This window comes from Lathyrus oleraceus, chromosome 2 (assembly GCF_024323335.1).
Source record: "Lathyrus oleraceus cultivar Zhongwan6 chromosome 2, CAAS_Psat_ZW6_1.0, whole genome shotgun sequence".
Taxonomy (NCBI): Eukaryota; Viridiplantae; Streptophyta; class Magnoliopsida; order Fabales; family Fabaceae; genus Lathyrus; species Lathyrus oleraceus.
In genome coordinates, this window is record NC_066580.1 from 97,957,065 (window position 1) to 97,977,743 (window position 20,679).

The window sequence follows — 20,679 nt, forward strand, 5'->3', positions numbered from 1 at the left end:
GTGTGGGAGTCCAGAATGGGGAACTCTATTCCACAATGACATGACTCTATGTATAAGATTTTTGGTTTTTTATTCAAAGTGCATCAACACATGGTGTGAGCAAAATGAATGACACAACTGAATAGCAGGGGATGGATTGCACATCCCTTCTATCTGCCAATTGCCTCTTAAGAGGACTTAACCTTCTTGGCACAAAACTAAACAAACAAAAACATGGCCTCTTAAGGAGGGCTTCAGACAGGTGCCTGCCAATAACAGCAGGTCTTCCAGACTACATGGAGATCAAGGATTATACCTAAGTGGTATGCCAACCACAAGCAAAGAAAAGTTCAAATGAACTTAAAGCAACTTAGGTACCTGTGTAAACAACTAAATAAATCAGTACAGTATTCAGACAAACAGACAACAGTCAACAACAAACAGACAATCCCAATGTACAACATGTAAGCCATAAGGCAAACTCAAGTGAATTATCATCAACCTACAAAACAACCAAATGTTAGCAATCAATAGCAAATATCAACATTCAAATGATGAAGCAACATCAACCATGGAGATTAGGTGCTTGGTCCTGAAATTCAAAGCTCACATGTAAGTAGAAACCACTAGGTCAAAGCCTAGGGTCAAAGGTGAAGAAAAAATTCAAAACAGGGGCTAATATTCAACACCATGCAACTTCAAACACATGTTAACATGTCCTAAAAGGACCAAAACAAAATCATCAAGCAAATCCATGTAATAAGCAAGAGAAGTCAAAGACAATTTCAAAGCATACATTTGGACATTGAGAATGAAAATTCCAAATCAAAACAGAAATGAATCAAACAATTCTGGAAATTTTTTTGAGCATTCAACACATCCATTACAATCATCATACAAAAAATCAGAATCAACAGAGGTCATTTGATATGGAAATGAAATTGCACAAGTTGATCATCAAATTGTGTGACACACATTGTCACACCATACCAACATGTGTATAAAACAGAAATGAAAAATGGTAAAAATGCACAATCAAGCCTCAAACATCCATCAACATGTTAAGAATAATCATGCAAAATTTCATAGCATTTGGATCAATATCAAGCATTTCATGATAGGAAGAATGGAGCAAGGTCACATATGTACACATGTTCAATCAACCTAGAGCAAACAAAATTCCAGCCATGCACAACTTCAGAAATTTACACCAAAAAATAGAAGACATTCCAAGGATCAAGTAGCAAAAAAACCTGGAATTATTTGGATCATTTTTCAATTTATCATGCATTTTCAAAGTTAACAAAAAAATATGAAATGAAAATGGACATGGCATATGTAAATTGGAGGGAAAAGGTTAAAATGAGGAACAATTTGAAAATTGGCTTCAGCAAGATTCGAACCAGGCAAGCATTCAAAAATAGGCGCTGAAGAAATAAAATGACCAAAACGCAAGAGCCAGGAATCGATGCGTGTATGTCAAAAACGCATGGCATCATTAAACACGCTGGCAAGGCTGAGTGGCAGTCAAGGCGCAAGTGGCAACAGTCAAAAGGACGCTGGCCAATGGAAAGGCCAGCGAAGCGCTCGCGTGGCATCTACAGTCATTGAGCCCTAGCGCCAGCACACTAATTTGCAGACGGCGGCAGTACTGTATACGCGCGGCCATGGACGGAGGAAAACACCGTCTTCCTCGCGAAGACGGTGATGAACAGTAGACATCACACAAATTTTTTTGTAGAAATTTGAAACGAATACATCAACATGAAGCTCTTTCCACGTACATCATGAATCCGGTACTAAATCATGCTAAATCATCACCATAAATGCAAATCGAGCAAAGTAAGTTTGGTGCACAAAACTTCAATCAAGCATATCTCTCTCAATAATGCACCAAATCATGTGAATTTTAGCTCAGAATTATCAGCAAAGAAAGATCTACATGAACATGTTAATGAATTGAAGAATTATGAGATTCGAAAATTGAACCTCTTGAAGAGCAGCTTCTTGAAATTCACGATTCAAGACTCCAAACGATCCAAATCAACTCCTGAGATGTTATCTTGAAGCTTTGTGTAGTAATTGAGGCTTGTAGTGGCTTAAATCCAGCTCAACCATCAACTTCCATCTTCACCTTCATGAACTTGCCATGCTTGATTTCCACACGAATTCAACAATCCAAAGCTTGATCTGCACTAAATTCGCACCAGAGAACAAGAATATGGAAGAATATTGCAAGGTTCTTTGAAGATTTTAGAATTTTTGATTAGAAGAAAATTTTGGAGGGAGAGAGAATTTTGAGATCTAGATCTAGAATTCTCCAATTCTGTTATGGTTATCAATATATATGCTTCACTAATCACATACTAATTAAAATTAGGCATGGTTTAGTTGTGATTAATCAAGATAAGGTGTTATGACCAAAACTTGAAAATTGGAGGGTGCATGGCTATTTCCAACGTGAACAGTACCATGTGGCTGATTAATTTCACTCAAAATTATTTTCCAAACACAATGGCAATGGTAAATAATTCCCATGATGCACTATTTTTGAATTGGCCATTTTCCCTCTAAAATTGACTTGAAATAGCAAATGATCATATAATAGAAATTCATGCAATGTGATGAATGGTTTGGAAACTTCGTGTCATGAGAAGCATTTTAGAAAAAGAGGTACCAAATTTGGAGTTATGAATCAAAAGTTATGGCCTTTGGAAGTTCCATGCACACTTGGCAATGATTGGACCATATCTCCTCAACCATTCATCAGATGCTCAAGATCTTGGACATTTTGGAAATGGGAGAGAGAGATCTTCAACTTTAATGTTGGATAAAAATTCATTTGAAGCTTCTTTGATGTTGGAAAGTTAAGTTGAAGTTGGACCAAAAACTTTCCATTTTTGGAAACTTGAAATTATAGGCCACTTTCCATTTTTGGAAACTTTTGACTTGACCTCAAATTCTTCAACCTTGATGTTTGACATGATGAATAAGTCTTGTTTGGATATGAATAATATGAATAATATGAATAAACTCAATTCCACACTACAAAGCCTTCAGTTGACTTTATAGTTGACTGTATTGGCCCTTAGATGACCTAAAAACATTCTGATGAACTTGAGCTTCAACCACTTGGGGAATTTGCTCCAAAATGAACCTATAGCTCATATAAGCTCCATATAATTATCACATGATCCATATCTCAATGGAAACTTCATCTCTTGCATAAAGGATTCACTTGAACTGCCTTGACCTGTTGACTGCTTAAGCTGCAAGTAACAAAGGTTAATGACATATTTTTGTACATTTTTGGTTAGTGATTAAAAGAAAAGCAATGATATACAAATGCAAGCAATGCTTGGTGATCAAGAGTCACTCTCAAAAAGATATCCCACCCACAGGGAAGGAAGCAAGGTGTCCAATGATCCTTGAGGCAATGCAATGAAATGATATGATGCCATGAGGGATCTTAGGGCCAAAATTGGGGTCTTACAACTTCCTCAGCAAGTTTCTTCAACATTTGATCAAATATTTCAAAGAATACTTCATATTACATCATAATATACATATATGATCCTCTATGAGTCCCAAAGGTCAAGATAATTTTAAGTTTGCAAGTTGGTTCATGGTGGTTGACTAGAGAAAGTCAACTAGTCAAAACTGGGGTTCCCTAGACCCTATCTCCTATAATTTTTGTCATATTAAAATGATTCCAAGAGCATATTTACTATGTATGACATTAAAAACAACTTTAATGTTTAAGTCAAGAGCTAGTTTTTCTTGTAAAGTCATTTTTTATGGTGAAAGATTATAGGTCATTTTGTTTGAACCCTTGTTGGGATGTCAACTTCCAAGGACCATAACTTCCTCAATTTTTATGATATGAAAGCCATTCAAGTTCCATGATCAAATTAAAGATGTCCTTTTCAAATTTTATGTTTGTAAGAATTTAAAATTCAAATTGAAAATGCATGTCCCAAGAGGAAACATTATAGGTTATTTTGGGCCATTACCTTTGAACAAGTGATTTTCCTCAACTTCTAAAATGCATAACTCCTTCATGCAAAATCCAAATAAGGTCACATTTGTGACCAAATTGAATAGGTTTGAAGTAGATACAACTTTGATGAAGGAACTTTTTCCATTTGAAGTCCATAGAAAAAATTATTCAAGATGGAAGAAGTGAACATTTGACTTGGTACTTAGAAAATTTTCAAATATGTTTGATTCTCCAAACTTACACCTCAAAATTCATCATGATCCATGCTTCAAATGGAAAATTGTTCAACATTAAAGTTATTCCACTTGATCTCAACTTTCTAGAAAATTCCAAGATCATCTCATTTGTCCAAAGAATGAAGGACTTACACATGGGTTCTTCTCAAAGGTCCATTTGGATAAATTTCACCTTCACTTTCTAATATCAAATGCATGGCCACATGACATGATTTCAGCATTGTACACAAGCAATTTTGGACCTGAATACATCATTTGATGGGCCTATCACACACCCACGCAAGCAATGCAAATTGCTAAGTTTGGCAAATTTTGGAAGTGTGTGAAAATGAATTGCATTGGCTATAAATACAACCCTCATGGCTCATAATGGAGGACCTCATGCCCAAGCTTTGAACCTGCAATCTAAACCCTCACCATTAAAGGATAATCTTGAAGGTTTTCATTTGAAAATCGAGCTTCAAATCTCATTCTGTTTTGAGATCGAAACTCCAAGAGTCCAAGCTTTTCCTTGCCTCAATTCCTCTCCTGCAAGCTTCTAAAGCCAAGCCAAGGATAATTGGAAGCAACATCAAGCAAGGTTGAAGCTCATTCGAAGGCAATTTTTCAAAATTTTCATCTCTTCGATTCTCTATGAATTCTTCACTATTCTTTGTGATTTTTGGTTGGCTGAAGTCCTACCAATGTAGGCAACAATATTGAGTTGCTTTGAGGTTAAATCGAAGTAACTCAGTTCATGATCCTCAAAATTCAAATCTCTGTATCTCTTGATATACTTGGAATTGGAGAAAATTGAGGCCAGATTCGAGTTCCTAAGCATTTTTTATTTAAATCCATGTCCTTGTTTTTTATTTCCATAGTGGTTGGTGGTGGACCAGTCTGGTGAGGTCCACTGGAGAAGAAGACCGGAGCTAGGGCTCCGGTGATGTGTTGACATGTCCAAAACCATTGGATCATGATCTCACATTTTAATCTTAGCCACCTGTTATGATTACCACGTATGCCACGCGGTTGACTTGAGCGCATCATACACCTTAACGCGTGGCCATCAGATCTGCCACCTCAATTAATGAGGGAGATATGATGGCCCTTGTTTTTTTGAATTCCTTTTTATTTTCTGATTTTATGTTTAATCCTTTTGTTTTGTTTAATTCATATTAATTTCATTTTTAATCCAAAAAATATGGGACTTTCGTCAAAAATCTTTAAATATTTTTCTCTTTCACTTTTTAAATTAAAATTATTTTTTGGATTAATTTTGATATTTTTCATGAATTAAATGTTTTTGTGCATATTTTTAATTGTTTAAAAATACTTCTGACTTTTAAAAAATCATGAATTTTTTTCTAACATCCTTTGACCTTGTTTGACCTAGGATAAATCTCTTGGACATTCAATTGGTGTTTTGAAGAGATTTTAGGTTTTGACCAAATTAAATTGTATTTTTATGGATTTTGAATTTGATTTTTAATTGATTAAATGTGTGAAAATTATGTTGAGCCATTTTTATGGTCTTGTGATGTTTGACTATTTGTTTGGGCCTTGGTTAAAGTTGATTTGCCTTTTCTTGGATTAAAATCATTGGATTTAGGGGATTGATGAAATGTACATTTCATCTCCTAAAATGAATTAATGATTTTAATTTGATAGAATTCCTCCCATGACCAATTTGTGTTTCTCTCATTCCCCTCCCCCTTCATCTTCATCCCTATTCTCTCCCATTCCTTTCATTGGCCAATGAAATCTCAAATATCCTAAGGCTAATTGGTTCATCAAAGACCTTGTGTCAGATGAACCAATACAAGTATGGATGAGATATGTCCATCCCTCTTGATCTTTTCTTTTAGTGTGTGGTATGTTTTAGGAGTTTGGTTCTTCATACCAAATCTCTAACAAGCATTAACACCTAAATTTTTATTGCCCAACCTCAGATAGTTGTGACTTCTACATAAGTCCAATTACGATTGCTTAACATAGAGCTAAATTTGACCCTCAAGGCATATCATTATAGTAAGTGGGATTGTAAGTCTCCTCTTCTTCATGACATTGTCTAGAGACTTGACCTTTTTTCCTTTCATGGGAGCTAGTGGCATACTTGTGAATTATCTAAGTTGGAGCCCTTCTCATGGAAAATGTCTTGGTTCAAGGATCCACACTTGTGAATGAAGGGTTGAGTATTCTCCAAAGAATGACTTAATCAATTAAAAATAAAAACACCATTAACCTTTGACTAGAATTTGACTAACTCTTGTTAATATTGTTTTACTTTCAAGTCATTTACTTTATGCAATTTAACTTTCAGTCATTTATCATTCATTACCATTTACATTTCATTTAACTTGTTTATGTTTATGTCATTTTTACTTTGCTCATTTGAGCCATATCCTGTGATTGTATATATTTGTTTGTGCGTTTTGATTTTATTTGTGGTCTTAGGACTTTAAAACACTTAATAAACAATAAAAACCCTAAAAAATATTTGGTGGACTGTTGATCTTGATATGAACTTTTGGACTTAGGATTAGGCAACAATCCCTATGCAAAAAGGACTTGGCCAATGCCAACAGTTTGAGATCAAGCTATTATGGACTAAGCCTTTAGCTGATGCAAGTTTTGGGATTTGTTTGAATTTATTTGCTACTTTGTCTTGGTGCTTAATTGTTATTTTGATCTTGTCTCTGATGCTTTCTTCTGAGTTGATTAAGGAATAATTCATCTGATACCTGGGAAGATAAAGAAGACTTCTAGCTATGGGAATTGCTTGCTTGGATGTGGCTATCTTTATTTGATGCCTTAATCTTCATGATGCTTGGATATTTGCTAATTGCTTATTGCTTATTTGTTGATTCAAAGTCCAAAGGGTAAGTGGGTTTTCTATACATTCTTGTCTGTTGGATTGCATCGCATTGGTCAGATCTTTTCAACTCTTAACTTTTAATTTTACGCTTAGGATAGCCTCTTCATCTCCTCCTACTTCTTAAATTTCAAAATCTCCCCCCTTTCAAAAACTTTCTTTGCTTGTGACTTCAAACTTAGACATTATTTAAATTAGAAACTTTGGCCTTATGCCAATGAATTTTTAAACTCTTTCTTAAATCAAGCTTGTAAATAAATCTAATCATATTGACTTAAAATTTCAAAATACAAAAAGAACTAACAACTTCATTCAAATCGTTGGCCCTTTGTGCCCTTCTCAATTAAATTTTTGTTAAAATCAATTCACCAACTTTGAAATTCTTACCACGAACTACGAGGTTTTGATTCCTCATTTTTATGTTGGTACATAGGCACAAGTCCGAAGGTCTTGTCAAACACAAAATATAATCAATGAATTCTTTTCTCATCCCCACACTCTATTTTTTCTCAAGCATCTTTTATACCAAACACATATGCACACATAAAAAAGGGCTCCCTAGGAGTACCTAGGACACTTTGGGTGCTAACACCTTCCCTCTGTGTAACCAACCCCCTTATCTGTAATCTCTGACATTTTATTAGTTTTAATTTGAAAACTTCTTATCTTTAGGTTTTGTTTGTACTTTTTCCTTTTCCTTTGGAAACAATAAAAACGTGGTGGCGACTCTGGTTACAAAAGAGGTTACTGATATGGTGGAGTTATGGTTGAACATAGCCAAGGAAGCTGGATCTGTTAGGGAACACATTACTGTTGTTGTTGATAATTTTTTGAATTATTGTGGGTAGTTGTTGTTAACATGCTGCTTTTTGTCAAGGCATGATTTACTTCCTTTTTGGATAAGCTTAACGTCAACAAAACCAGAGTCGCCACCACGCTTTTATTTTTTTCAAAGAAAAAGGGAAAAGTACGAACAAAACCCAAAGATAAGAAATTTTCAAATCAAAACTAATAAAATGCCAGAGATTACAGGTAAGGGGGTTGGTTACACAGAGGGAAGATGTTACCATGTATAGTGTCCTAGGTACTCATAGGGAGCCCTTTTTTTATGTGTGTATGTGTATTTGATATAAAATGATGTTTGAGAAAAAATAGAATGTGGGGATGAGAAAAGAATTTATTAATTATATTTTTGTGTTTGACAAGACCTTCAGACTTGTGCCTACGTACCAACATAAAAATGAGAGATGAAAACCTCGTGTTCGTGGTAACAATTTCAATGTTGGTGAAATGCTTTTAACAAAAGTTTAAATGTAAAGAGGCACAAAGGGCCCAAAAGTTTGAATGAGTGTTAGTTATTTTTGACTTCTGAAATTTTAAGTCAATATGATTAGGTTTATTTACAAATTTGATTTAAGAAAAAGTTTAAAAAATTCAATGGCATAAGGCCAAAGTTTCTAATTTGAAATATGTTTAAGTTTGAAATCACAAGCAAAGAAAGATTTTGAAAAGGGGGAGAGATTTTGAAATTTAAGAAGTGGGAGAAGATGAAGAGACTAATCCTAAGCATAAATTTAAAAGTTAAGGGTTGAAAAGATCTGACCAATGGGATGCAATCCAACAGATAAGAATGTCATATAGAAAACCCATTTTCTCTTTGGACTTTGAATCAAGCAATTATCCACAAGCAATTAGCAATATCAAACATCATTAAGATCAAGGAATCAAATAAATATGGCCATATCCAAGCAACCAAATCCATAGCTAACAATCTTCTTTTATCTTCTCATGTATCAGATGAAATACTCCTTGATTAACTTAGAATAATGCATCAGACACAAGATCAAAATAGCAGTTGCATCAAGACCATGTAGAAGATAAGTTCAAATAAATCCCAATACTTTCATCAGATGAAAGCTCAAATCACAATAACTTGGTCTCAAAATGTTGGCATTGGCCAAGTCCTTTTTCATAGGGAATGTTGCCTAATCCTAAGTCCAAAAGTTTAGATCAAGCTCAACAGTCCACACAAACATTTTTTAGGTTTTTGTTGTTTATTAAGTATTTTAAGGTCCTAAGACCACAAACACAAACAAACTACACAAACAAATATATACAATCACAATATATGGCTCAAATGAGCAAAGTGAAAATGGCATAAACATAAACAAGTTTAATGAAATGAAAATGACAATGAATGATAAATGACTAGAAATTAAATTTGCATAAAGTAAATAACTTAAAAGTAAAGCAATATTAACAATAGTTAGTGTTAGTCAAAGTTAATTAGATGTTAGTGGAGTTTATTTTTAATTTATTAAGTCATTCTTTGGAGAACACACAATCATCTATTCACAAGCATGGATCCTTGAACCAAGACATCTTCCATAGGAAGGAAAAAGGGCCAAGTTTCCATACAATACCATGAAAGATAGGATACTTACAATCCCACTTACTGAAATGATATGCCTTTAGGGTCAAAATTTAGCTCTATGTTAAGCAATCATAATTGGACTTATGTAGAAGTCACAACTATTTGAGGCCGAGAAATAAAAATTTAGGTGTTAATGCATGTTAGAGATTTGGTATAATGAACCAAACTCCTAAAACATACCACACACTAGAAGAAAAGATCAAAAGGGATGGACCTATCTCATTCATACTTGTATAGGTTCATCTGACACAAAGTCATTCATGAACTAATTAGCCTTAGGATATTGAGATTTCATTGGTCAATGAAAGGAATGGGAAAGAATAAGGATGAAGATGAAAGGGAAGGGGAATGAGAGAAACAAAAATTGGTCATGGGAGGAGTTTTATCAAATTAACATCCATTCATTTTGGGAGATGAAATGTATATTTCACCAATCCCCTAAATCCAATGATTTTAATCCAACAAAAGTCAAATCAAACTTTGACCAAGGTCCAAACAAATAGTTAAATATCACAAGACCATAACAATAGCTCAACATAATTTTTACACAATTAATCAAATAAAAATCAAATTAAAAATGCATTAGAATTCAATTTAAATTGGCCAAAACCTAAAACCTCTTCAAAACACCAAATAAATAGCTAAGAGATTTATCCAATGTCAAACAAGGTCAAAGGACCTTAGGCAAAAAAGTTCATAATTTTTGAAAAGTCAGAATTATTTTTAAATAATTAAAATTTTGCACAAAAACAATTATTTCATGAAAAATATCAAAGTTAATCCAAAAAATAATTTTAATTTAGAAAATGAAATCGAAAAATATTTAAATATTTTTGGTGAAAGTCCCATATTTTTTGGACTAAAAATGAAATTAATATGAATTAAACAAAATAAATGGATTAAATGAAAAATCAGAAAATAAAAAGAAATTCAAAAAAATAAGGGCCATCAGATCTCCCTCATTAATTGAGGTGGCAGATCTGATGGCCAAGCGCGCACTTTCATCATGTTCTGCAGTCAACGCGTATACACGCGTGGTAATCAGGAAGAATGACTCAGATTAAAACGTTGGACCAAGATCAGATGGCTCATGTCACTCCAACACACCACCGAAGCCCTAGCTCCGATCATCTTCTTCGGTGAGGACCACCGGACTGGTCCAACCAAAACTTCATAAAAATGAAAAATGAATACACTAATTTGAAGAAAAAATGCTCAGGAGCACGAATATGACCTCCATTTCTTCCAATTCCAAGTATATTGAAAGATACATGGATTTGAAATTTGAGGTTCATGATCTGAGTTGCTTCGATTTGACCTCAAAGCAACTCAATCTTGTTTCCTACATTGGTAGGACTTCAGCAAACCAACAATCACAAAGAATCATGGAGAAATGAGAAAGAATCGAAGAGATGAAGTTTTTAAAATTTCACCTTCGAGTTGCTTCAAATTCACTTGATCTTGATCTGGATTTTCTTGATTCCTCTTCCTCTTGCTTGTAGTAATCAATTGAGATGAAAAAGGCAATGAATTCTTGAAGTTTGAACTTCCAAATAGAAGATGAAGTTCAAGCTCTACTAATTTTGGATTCTTCTGGAAAAGCTTGGGCAAGGTGTTGATGAAGGTCTGATCACATTGCTCTTGTATTTATAGGGTTATCACATGCTTTTCACACACTTCCATTTAAAAATCCAAAATTAGTAGCCTTGCATCATGAGCTTGCATGGGAGTGTACAAAGCCTAAAGAATGATTGGAAAAGGTCCAAAATCGTGCACAAGTCATGCTGAAAGCAATGCATTAAGCCCTGCAATGTTGAAATGAATTTGAACATGAGAACTTTCCAAATGGTACCATATATTGCACCCATGCGCAAGTCCTTCAATATTAATCCAAATGAGATGATCTTGGAATTTTTGGAAAGGTGAGATCAAGAGGAACAACTTTAATGTTGAACACTTTTCAATTTGAATCTTGGATCATGATGAATATTAAGGTGTAAGTTTGGAAAATCAAACATATTTGAAAATTTTCTAAGTACCAAGTCATATGTTCACTTCTTCCACCTTGAATAACTTTTGTTATGGACTTCAAATGGAAACACTTTCCTCAATAAAAGTTGTAGCTCATTCAAACCTATTCAATTTGGTAACAAATATGACCTCAGTTGGATTTGGCATGAAGGAGTTATGCATTTTAGAAGTTGAGGAAAATCACTTGTTCAATGGTAATGACCCAAAATGACCTATAATGTTTCCTCTTGGCACATGCATTTGCAAGTTGAATTTGAACTTCCTACAAACTTAAAAGTTGAAAAGGACATATTGAATTTGATCATGTAATTTGAATGGCTTTAATCTCTTAAAAATTGAGCAAGTTATGATCTTGGGAAGTTGACCTCATAACTAGGGTTTAGACAAAATGACCTATAATCTTTCACCATTAAAAATGACTTTCCAAGAAAAAATAGATCTTGACTTAAACATGAAAGTTGTTTGTAATGTCATTATGAGTAACGTTTATCTTGAAATCATTTTCATATGACAAAAATTGTAGGAGATATGGTCTGGGGAACCCCAGTTTTGACCAGTTGACTTCCTCTTGTCAACCACCATGAACCATCTTGCTAGCTTGACATTATCTTGATCGTTGGGACTCATGGAGGATCATATATGTGTAATATGATGTAATATGAAGTATACCTTGAAATAATTGACCACATGCTGAAGAAACTTGTTGAGGAAGTCACACAAGATACCCAGATGAATTAGGGCTTCTAAGGCAAACAAGCTTCAAACTCTTGAAGAATTATTGATCAAAATGATATTTGAAGACCATGGGGATCCATATATGATGTATAGACACATTGTGAACCATTTCTTGATTCGTCTCCTTGCATTGAGGGTCTCAAACCCAAGATATGAGTTTGATGGAGCATTAGTGAGCACACACTTCCTACAAAAGAGTTAAACTATACATTGACATATTTTTGGTATTTTGGTTAGTAATTAATGAAAAACAAAGCATGATACAATCAAATGTGCTTGGTGATCTCTCCCAAAGAAAACCTAATGAATGAGGGGTAAGGAGGATGCCAAGGTGTGATCCCAAAGCCAATGCATATGATGAGATAGCATGAAGGATCTTAGGATCAAAATTGGGGTCTTACAGCTGCCCTTATTTAAGTACATTCTGAATGAGGATGTGAAGGTTAAAATATTCATATCTACTCAGTAGAATGGACTTAAATAAAAACATATAGAAACAAATTTTGGTCCCTAAGAGACCTCATGATGCATATGATATGAAATGTTAAAATGATCTTTACGGGGAATATATTGCCGCAAAGGAAAAGAATTTGGAGAGACTGAAAGTCCACAAGAGCATAATGCATTCCATAAGGAAAACTCACTGGGGTGATAGAGACTCTGGGGGATAAAAGCTATGTGTAGGCCATGCTACGACTTGAAACTGATGGAGACACAAGAGTGAATTCTATGAAAATAAATCAATGGAAAGACTCGGTTGGGGATAAAGAGAAAGTCTGCAGGGGAAATGGGTAAATCAGAACAAAACTGAAATACTCATACCAAACTCAACCTGGGAAGAATAAACTTCAACACAGGAGTACCAGAAGTACATTATGTATTACCGGTTACTGGGTAGGAAGATAATGTATTCTGACAGAGGGACATCCGTTACCGGTTAGGGTAAACATATCAAGGATGACCCGCTGAGGAAAAGGAGGTGTATTTGTTACCGGTCACCGGGTAAGAACAACCTAATGGGGAAAATATCAAATAGGATTTATAACTACCAGTTACTGGGCAGAAGACCAAAAAGAGAGAATATCCGTCACTGGTTAAAGTGAACATATCAAGGATAGACTCCGAGGAAGAATATCCGTCATCGGTTAGGATGGACATATCAAGGATAAACCACCTGGGGAATTGGGAAGAATATCCGTTACTGGTTAGGGTAAACATATCAAGGATAAACTGCCAGAGAAAGTAGACATTATATCTATCGGTTACTGGATTGAATACCAAAAAAAGAATATCCGTCACCGGTTAGGATGAACATATCAAGGATAAACTCAGCAAGGGGGAAGCAGGATTTACAACTACCGGTTATTGGGCAGAAGACCGCAAAGAGGAGAAAACCCACCACCAGTTAGGATGAACATATCAAGGATTAACTCTCTCGGGAAATAAATAGGGATTGCAACTACCTTTTTACTGGGTAGAAAACCACAAAGGGAGAATATCCGTCATCGGTTAGGATGAACATATCAAGGATAGACTGCTTGGGGACACGTGAAAACGAATCCGCTCGGGATAACAAAAGAAGTGGGTTACTTTTACCGGGTATTGGGCAATAGTAAAATACTCAACAATTGAGAATAATATTACCAGTTACTGGGTAATAGACTCTCAAGGGACCAAAGATATCTATATAGGTAAGAGTTATAAAGAAACGGTCAGGCAAGGGCTCAACCCAATGAGGGTGTATCTCAAGGGGAGTGGTTCCATCCAGATAATTAATTGGGGAGAAAACTGAAATAATAATCATCCACGAGGAAATAACTCAGTGGGGAAATATAAAGGTTAAATTCTTTCTGCCTAAGGGGCTGACGCTCTTCAATTGAAGGAGGATAGACGCACCAAACCTGTATGGGGAAATAATATCATCGTAACAGGGAATCAGGATAAATGCAATAACAAATGCAAAATGGAATATCTGATGCTGTAATTTATGCCTGAATATGCATATGTTTGATGATTATGCTGACAAAACTATTGTAACAGATACAAATGTCACAGATTTGAATCATCGCTACAACACTCGGCTAATCTCGACAAGATGGCAACACCAACTGGAGAAACGTGCTAGGGTATGGATACACGTCATCTGGCCTTGAATGTCTCCACCTTGGTTGGGGAGAGAGAAAGAATTTTTTTTCGAGGATCCGAATTGTCCATTTTGCGGGGAATTTTAGGTCAACGCCATATCAAATGGGAGATAACCTCACAGGGGACCACATCAAACACTGCTCCAAATAAACACTGTTGGGAATCAGAAATGAACTCCACTGGGGACCACAAGAGATAAGGCTATATACGGCCCCCAGGAAAACTGTTGAGGATGTGAGCCTACAACTCAACTATAGAGGTGATCCACAGACTCCGCTGAGTATACCTGCTTATTGTTGGGGAGGAATAGGTTATCAAATCAACTGCTTGGCGAAGACCATCAATGCTTCGCACTTTAGGACTTACATGTTCTCAAATTGTTGTTGATATTCCTTACTAGAATTGATTGCTTTTTAAAGTAATTGCTTTCATATTTTAAGAAAAAATGATTTTTATTATTCAATTTATCATCATAAAATTTAATTTAATTTATCTGAAAAATAAATAAGAGTAGAAACAAATGGACAAAAGCTCAACTTTATTTAATATAATGGTAGTCTGTAAATGAGAAGACAACGTAGAACTTTACAAATAGTTGAAAATGGTAATTTACACGGGAAAGGGCTACATTGAATACAATGACCACTACTCTCCTCCTACCAACTTCAGTATCTGCTGCGCTCTTGGCTTCGGTTGAAAATGACGAATCAGAACCGACTGACTTGCTCAACACTGCTCTCATGACTAGGGCATCAACCGACTGCAGTTACTTGTCATAATCCCTATTTTTGCATAGATTTCCCCAAGGTGGGGTACTCAATCTATCGGGATGAATTTTCTGTTTTATGTCTCTAACTTTTTCCTGGATCGCCCTTTCAGATTTTCAATCCACCGAGACACTCATTTTTGCCTAAGCCACCCTTTCGGGTTTTCAACTTAGTGAGTTGTTCTTTTCTTTTTAGGCGAAGTATTTCTTGGCTGCATTGACATTAACAAGACGAGTGAACTCTTCACCATCCGTAGTTGTAAGACCTAGAGCACCGCCTGAGAAGGCTCTCTTAACAACATATGGGCCTTCACAATTAGGAGCCCATTTGCCCCTGACATCAGGTTTGAAAGATAGAATCTTCTTGAGCACAGGGTCACCTTCTCTGAACACACGAGGCCTAACCTTCTTATCAAATGCCTTCTTCATTCTTTGCTGATATAACTGACCATGACACATGGTAGTTAATCTCTTCTCTTTAATCAAGTTCAGCTGGTCATATCTGGTCTGGCACCATTCAACTTTTGTCAACTTGTCTTCCATCAAGACACACAATGATGGGATCTCAACCTCTACGGGGAGCATAATTTCCATGCCATAAACAAGTGAGAAAGGGGTTGCCCCTGTTGAAGTGCAGACGAATGTACGATACCCATGCAGAGCAAATGGGAGCATCTCATGCCAATCTTTGTAGGTTACAACCATCTTCTGAATAATCTTCTTGATGTTCTTGTTCACAACTTCAACAACCCCATTCATCTTAGGTCTGTAAGGAGAAGAATTATGGTGTGCAATCTTGAAGTCTTTAAAAAGAGCTTCCACCATATTATTATTCAAGTTAGATCCATTATCAGTAAATATCTTACTTGGAACACCATAATGACATATAATTTGATTCTTGATATACCTCACAATAACTTGCTTGGTTACATTCGCATATGATGCCGCTTCAACCCATTTTGTGAAGTAGTCAATAGACACTAAAATGAAATGATGTCCATTTGACGCTTTAGGCTCAATCATGCCAATCATATCAATTCCCCACATGGAGAAGGGCCATGGAGAGGAAATGACATTCAATAGTGTCAGAGGAACATGAATTTTATTTGCATAGATTTGACACTTATGGCATTTCTTCACAAACTTGCAACAGTCAGATTCCATTGTTATCCAATAGTAACTTGCCCTCAACATCTTCTTCGCCATAGCATGTCCATTAGAATGAGTACCAAAGGAACCTTCATGGACTTCAGTCATCAGTAAGTCTGCTTCGTGTCTATTCACGCATCTGAGCAAGACCATATCGAAGTTTCTCTTGTAAAGCACATTACCATTCAGATAGAAGTTGCCAGCTAATCTCCTCAAAGTCTTCTTATCTTTTAAAGATGCCCCAGGCGGGTAAATCTGACTTTGGAGGAAACTCTTAATATCAAAATACCATGGTTTCTCATTTTTAACTTCTTCAACAACAAACACATGAGCTGGCCTATCAAGATGCATCACAGTCAAATTGGGAACCTCGTTCCAAAAGTTCACTACAATCATTAAAGCCAACATTGCAAGAGCATCTGCCATCCGGTTTTCATCTCGAGGGATATGATGAAACTCAACCTTTGTAAAGAAAGTTGAAATTCTCCTCGCATAGTCTCTATATGGTATCAAACTAGGTTGATTCGTATCCCATTCACCTTTGATATGATTCACAACCAAAACCGAATCTCCATAAACGTCCAGATGCTTGATTCTGAGATCAATAGCCTCTTAAAGCCCCATGATGCAAGCTTCATACTCAACCATGTTGTTCATACACTTGAAAGTCAATCTAGTTGTAAGTGGAAAATGAGTGCCTTGAGGAGTAATAATCACTGCCCCAATGCCATTACCATACTGATTAACAGCTCCATCAAATACCATGCCCCAATGGGAACCAGGTTCTGGCCCTTCTTCAAGCAATGGTTTATCATAGTCTTTCATCTTAAAGTACAAAATACTTCATCAGGAAAATCATACTGCACTGACTGGTAGTCTTCAATCGATTGGTGAGCCAAGTGGTCAGCCAAGACACTACCTTTAATCGCTTTTTGAGATCGGTATTCAATATCATACTCATATAACAACATCTGCCAACGGGAAATCCTCCCAGTTAAAGCAGTATTTTCAAAGATATACTTGATTGGATCCATTTTAGATATCAACCAAGTAGTATGATTCAAGATATACTGGCGCAGACGCTTAGCGGCCCAAGCCAATGCACAACAAGTCTTTTCAAGCATAGAATACCGAGTCTCACAGTCGGTGAATTTCTTATTGAGGTAGTAAATTGCGTATTCTTTCTTCCCAGATTCATCTTGCTGACCAAAAACACGACCCATACTCTCTTCAAGCACAATCAAATACATGATCAACGGTCTTCCTTCAACAGGCGGAGACAGAATCAGAGGCTCAAGCCGATACTCTTTGATACTATCAAAAGATTTTTGTAAATCCTCGGTCCAATCACAAGACTGATCTTTCTGAAGAAGCTTGAATATAGGTGTGCATATAGTAGTCATATGCGATATGAATCTTGAGATATAGTTCAAGCAGCCGAGAAAACCTCTAACTTGCTTCTCAGTTTTGGACGCATGCATCTCTTTTATTGCTTTGACCTTGGCAGGATCAACTTCGATACCCTTATCACTGACAATAAATCCCAACAACTTACCATAACTAACACCAAATGTACACTTATTGGGATTAAAGCGGAGTTTGTACTTCCTAAAACGCTGGAATAACTTCAACAAATGCTTAACATGTTCTTCTTCATCACTTGATTTGGCAATCATATCATCGACGTAAACCTCGACCTCTTTGTGCATCATGTCGTGAAAAAGAGTGGTCATAGCTCTTTGGTAAGTTGCACCAACATTCTTTAAACCAAAAGGCATCACTCTATAACAAATTGTTCCCAAGGGTGTAATGAACGTGGTTTTCTCCATATCTTTAGGTGCCATTTTGATTTGGTTATAACCGGAAAATCCGTCCATAAATGAAAATACTTTGAACTTAGCTGTATTGTCTACCAACATATCAATGTGTGGTAGAGGAAAATCATCTTTTGGACCGGCTTTGTTCAAATCTCTATAATCGACGCACATGCATACTTTTCCATCCTTCTTAGGAACATGCACAATGTTGGCCACCCACTACGGATACTAGGAGGTAACAAGAAAACCAACTTCAATCTGCTTCTGCACTTCTTCTTTGATCTTTACTTCCATATCAGGACGAGTCCTTATAAACTTCTTCTTGACTGGAGGGCATTCTGGCTTCAATGGTAATCTTTGCTCCACGATCTCAGAATCCAACCTAGGCATGTCTTGATAGGACCAAGCAAACACATCTGAATATTCTCGAAGAAGATCAATCAACCCTTCGGAATAATTATTATCTTTGGAACCCAATCTTGACCAGTTCAATCTTGACTTCCTTCACATCATCTTCGGAACCCAAGTTGACCAGTTCAATCTTCTCTTCAAACGGCTGAATGGCTTTTCCTTCATGCTCAAGTAAACGAGATAATTCATCAGATACTTCATCATCAGTCTCTTCCTCAACCTCAAACACAGGGAAATCAAAGTTTGGAGAGGGAGTAGGATCATTGGATTCAATGGGTTTGAGAACCAACATGCAGAATAATTTGATATTTTGATTTTAGAGAACTGAATTGTGATCAAATATTATGCAGAGGGACAATTATTATTTATTTTACGTTTTTTGTGATTAACATTTTCAGAAAGGCAAAAAGTAAAAATAAAACATCATAGATGTGGATGAATAAAATTGTATTTCATTGATGATAATTGAAATGCCTAACAATGTTCACTTCTCCCTTAGGCATAGGAGAAGGCTTTTTCTTAAAAAATGAAAAAAATTTACTTAGAGCGGTGAACAACAATAGGAACATCAACATCAACCCAATTATTGCAAGTCTAGCCATGCATCACAAAGTTGGAGCAAGCTTCGTCCTCATCATCACCATCCTCGATCACAACAGCTGAGTGTTGTTCATTACCATGAATGAACCCTCCACTGCGGAAACTCGATTGAACATCTTCAGCTTTGATGTTAAATGACCCTAGTTGAAATCCCAATTCGGCCCTATTCTTGTTCTCAACAATTTCTATCACATGACCCCATTGATCGGTGCTGCCAGTCTCAATAGCTTTTTGAGCATCCTTCAAAGAAGACATGGGTGCCCCATTTTTCTTCACTTCAACAATAGACAAGGCTTGGAACGGAGTTCCAACCTCCTCCTCAGCTTCAACATGAGAAAAGGATGACAAATGGCTCACTAGAAGTTCATTCTCTCCACTAATAACGACAAGCTTGCCGTTCTTCGCAAATTTAAGCTTCTGGTGTAGAGTAGATGTCACAGCTCCTGCTTCATGAATCCATGGCCTCCCTAATAAACAACTATAGGCCGGGTGGATATCCATTACTTGGAAAGTAATTTGGAAATCACTCGGACCTATCTTGACTGGCAGGTCCACTTCACCAATGATAGTTTTGTGAGAACCATCAAACCTTTAACAATCACGCCACTGTACCTCATTGAGGCGCCTTGATAGGAAAGTCTGGACAGAGTTGACTTCGAGAGCACATTAAAAGGCGAACCATTATCGACCAATACGTTGGATAGTGCGTCCTCCTTGCGGTTCATAGAAATGTGTAGCGCCAAATTGTGATTTCTGCCTTCCTCAGGAAGTTCCTCATCACAAAAACTCAAATTATCACAAGAAGTAATATTGGCAACTATGTGGTCAAACTGATCCATTGTTACATCGTTCTCAACATAAGCTTGCTCAAGCACTTTCTACAATGCCTCCCTATATGCTTTAGAATTCATCAATAGATACAACATCGAAATCTTTGACGGGGTTTAAAGCAACTACTTCACTAGATTGAACTCACTCCTCTTTATTAGCCTTAAAACTTCATCATCATCATTAGTCTTCAGTTTTATGGATTTACCAGACTGACACACTAGAGCACTAACCAAATTCACTACTGGAATCTCCACCTTCTTACGGATTGAAACATCTTGCACCTCTTTTGGAGAGACTGGACCGAAAACACGACCAATATGGGTCACCTTCGCAATATCAACTATGTTCACCACAAAGTCTGCTACAGGTAAAGGAACCTCTTGACCATTTTCCACCATTGTGGACTTATATTGATAAGGAACAACTTTATCAGAGGCGTACGGGATGTGGCCCGCTAACCGTATGACCAACGATGATATCGATCTGTTGATGTTGTTGTTGTTGTTGCTGCTATCAAATTGGAATACTACCCGCTCAGGGGTCTTAAACACATGAACAATCACATTAACACAACTATATCCCTCAACTGTTGAATCTAGATTACATTCTCATCCATTAACCTCTGGATATCTCTCTTGACAATCATACACCCACAGGGGTTCACGCTACAGATTGCACAACCATCATGGTC

The 20,679-nt window shown here is 36.3% G+C and overlaps 1 protein-coding gene across 1 annotated transcript in view; it reads right to left on the reverse strand.

Annotated features, from left to right (window-relative positions):
* The window catches only part of LOC127122082 (probable aquaporin NIP-type), a 65,087-nt gene extending 44,701 nt beyond the window's left edge, over window positions 1–20,386 (reverse strand). The window contains exon 1 of the mRNA XM_051052489.1: window positions 20,134–20,386. Coding sequence (XP_050908446.1) covers window positions 20,134–20,386 — 253 coding nt within the window. The remainder of the gene's footprint in view (window positions 1–20,133) is intronic.
* Between the last annotated feature and the right edge of the window lie 293 nt (window positions 20,387–20,679).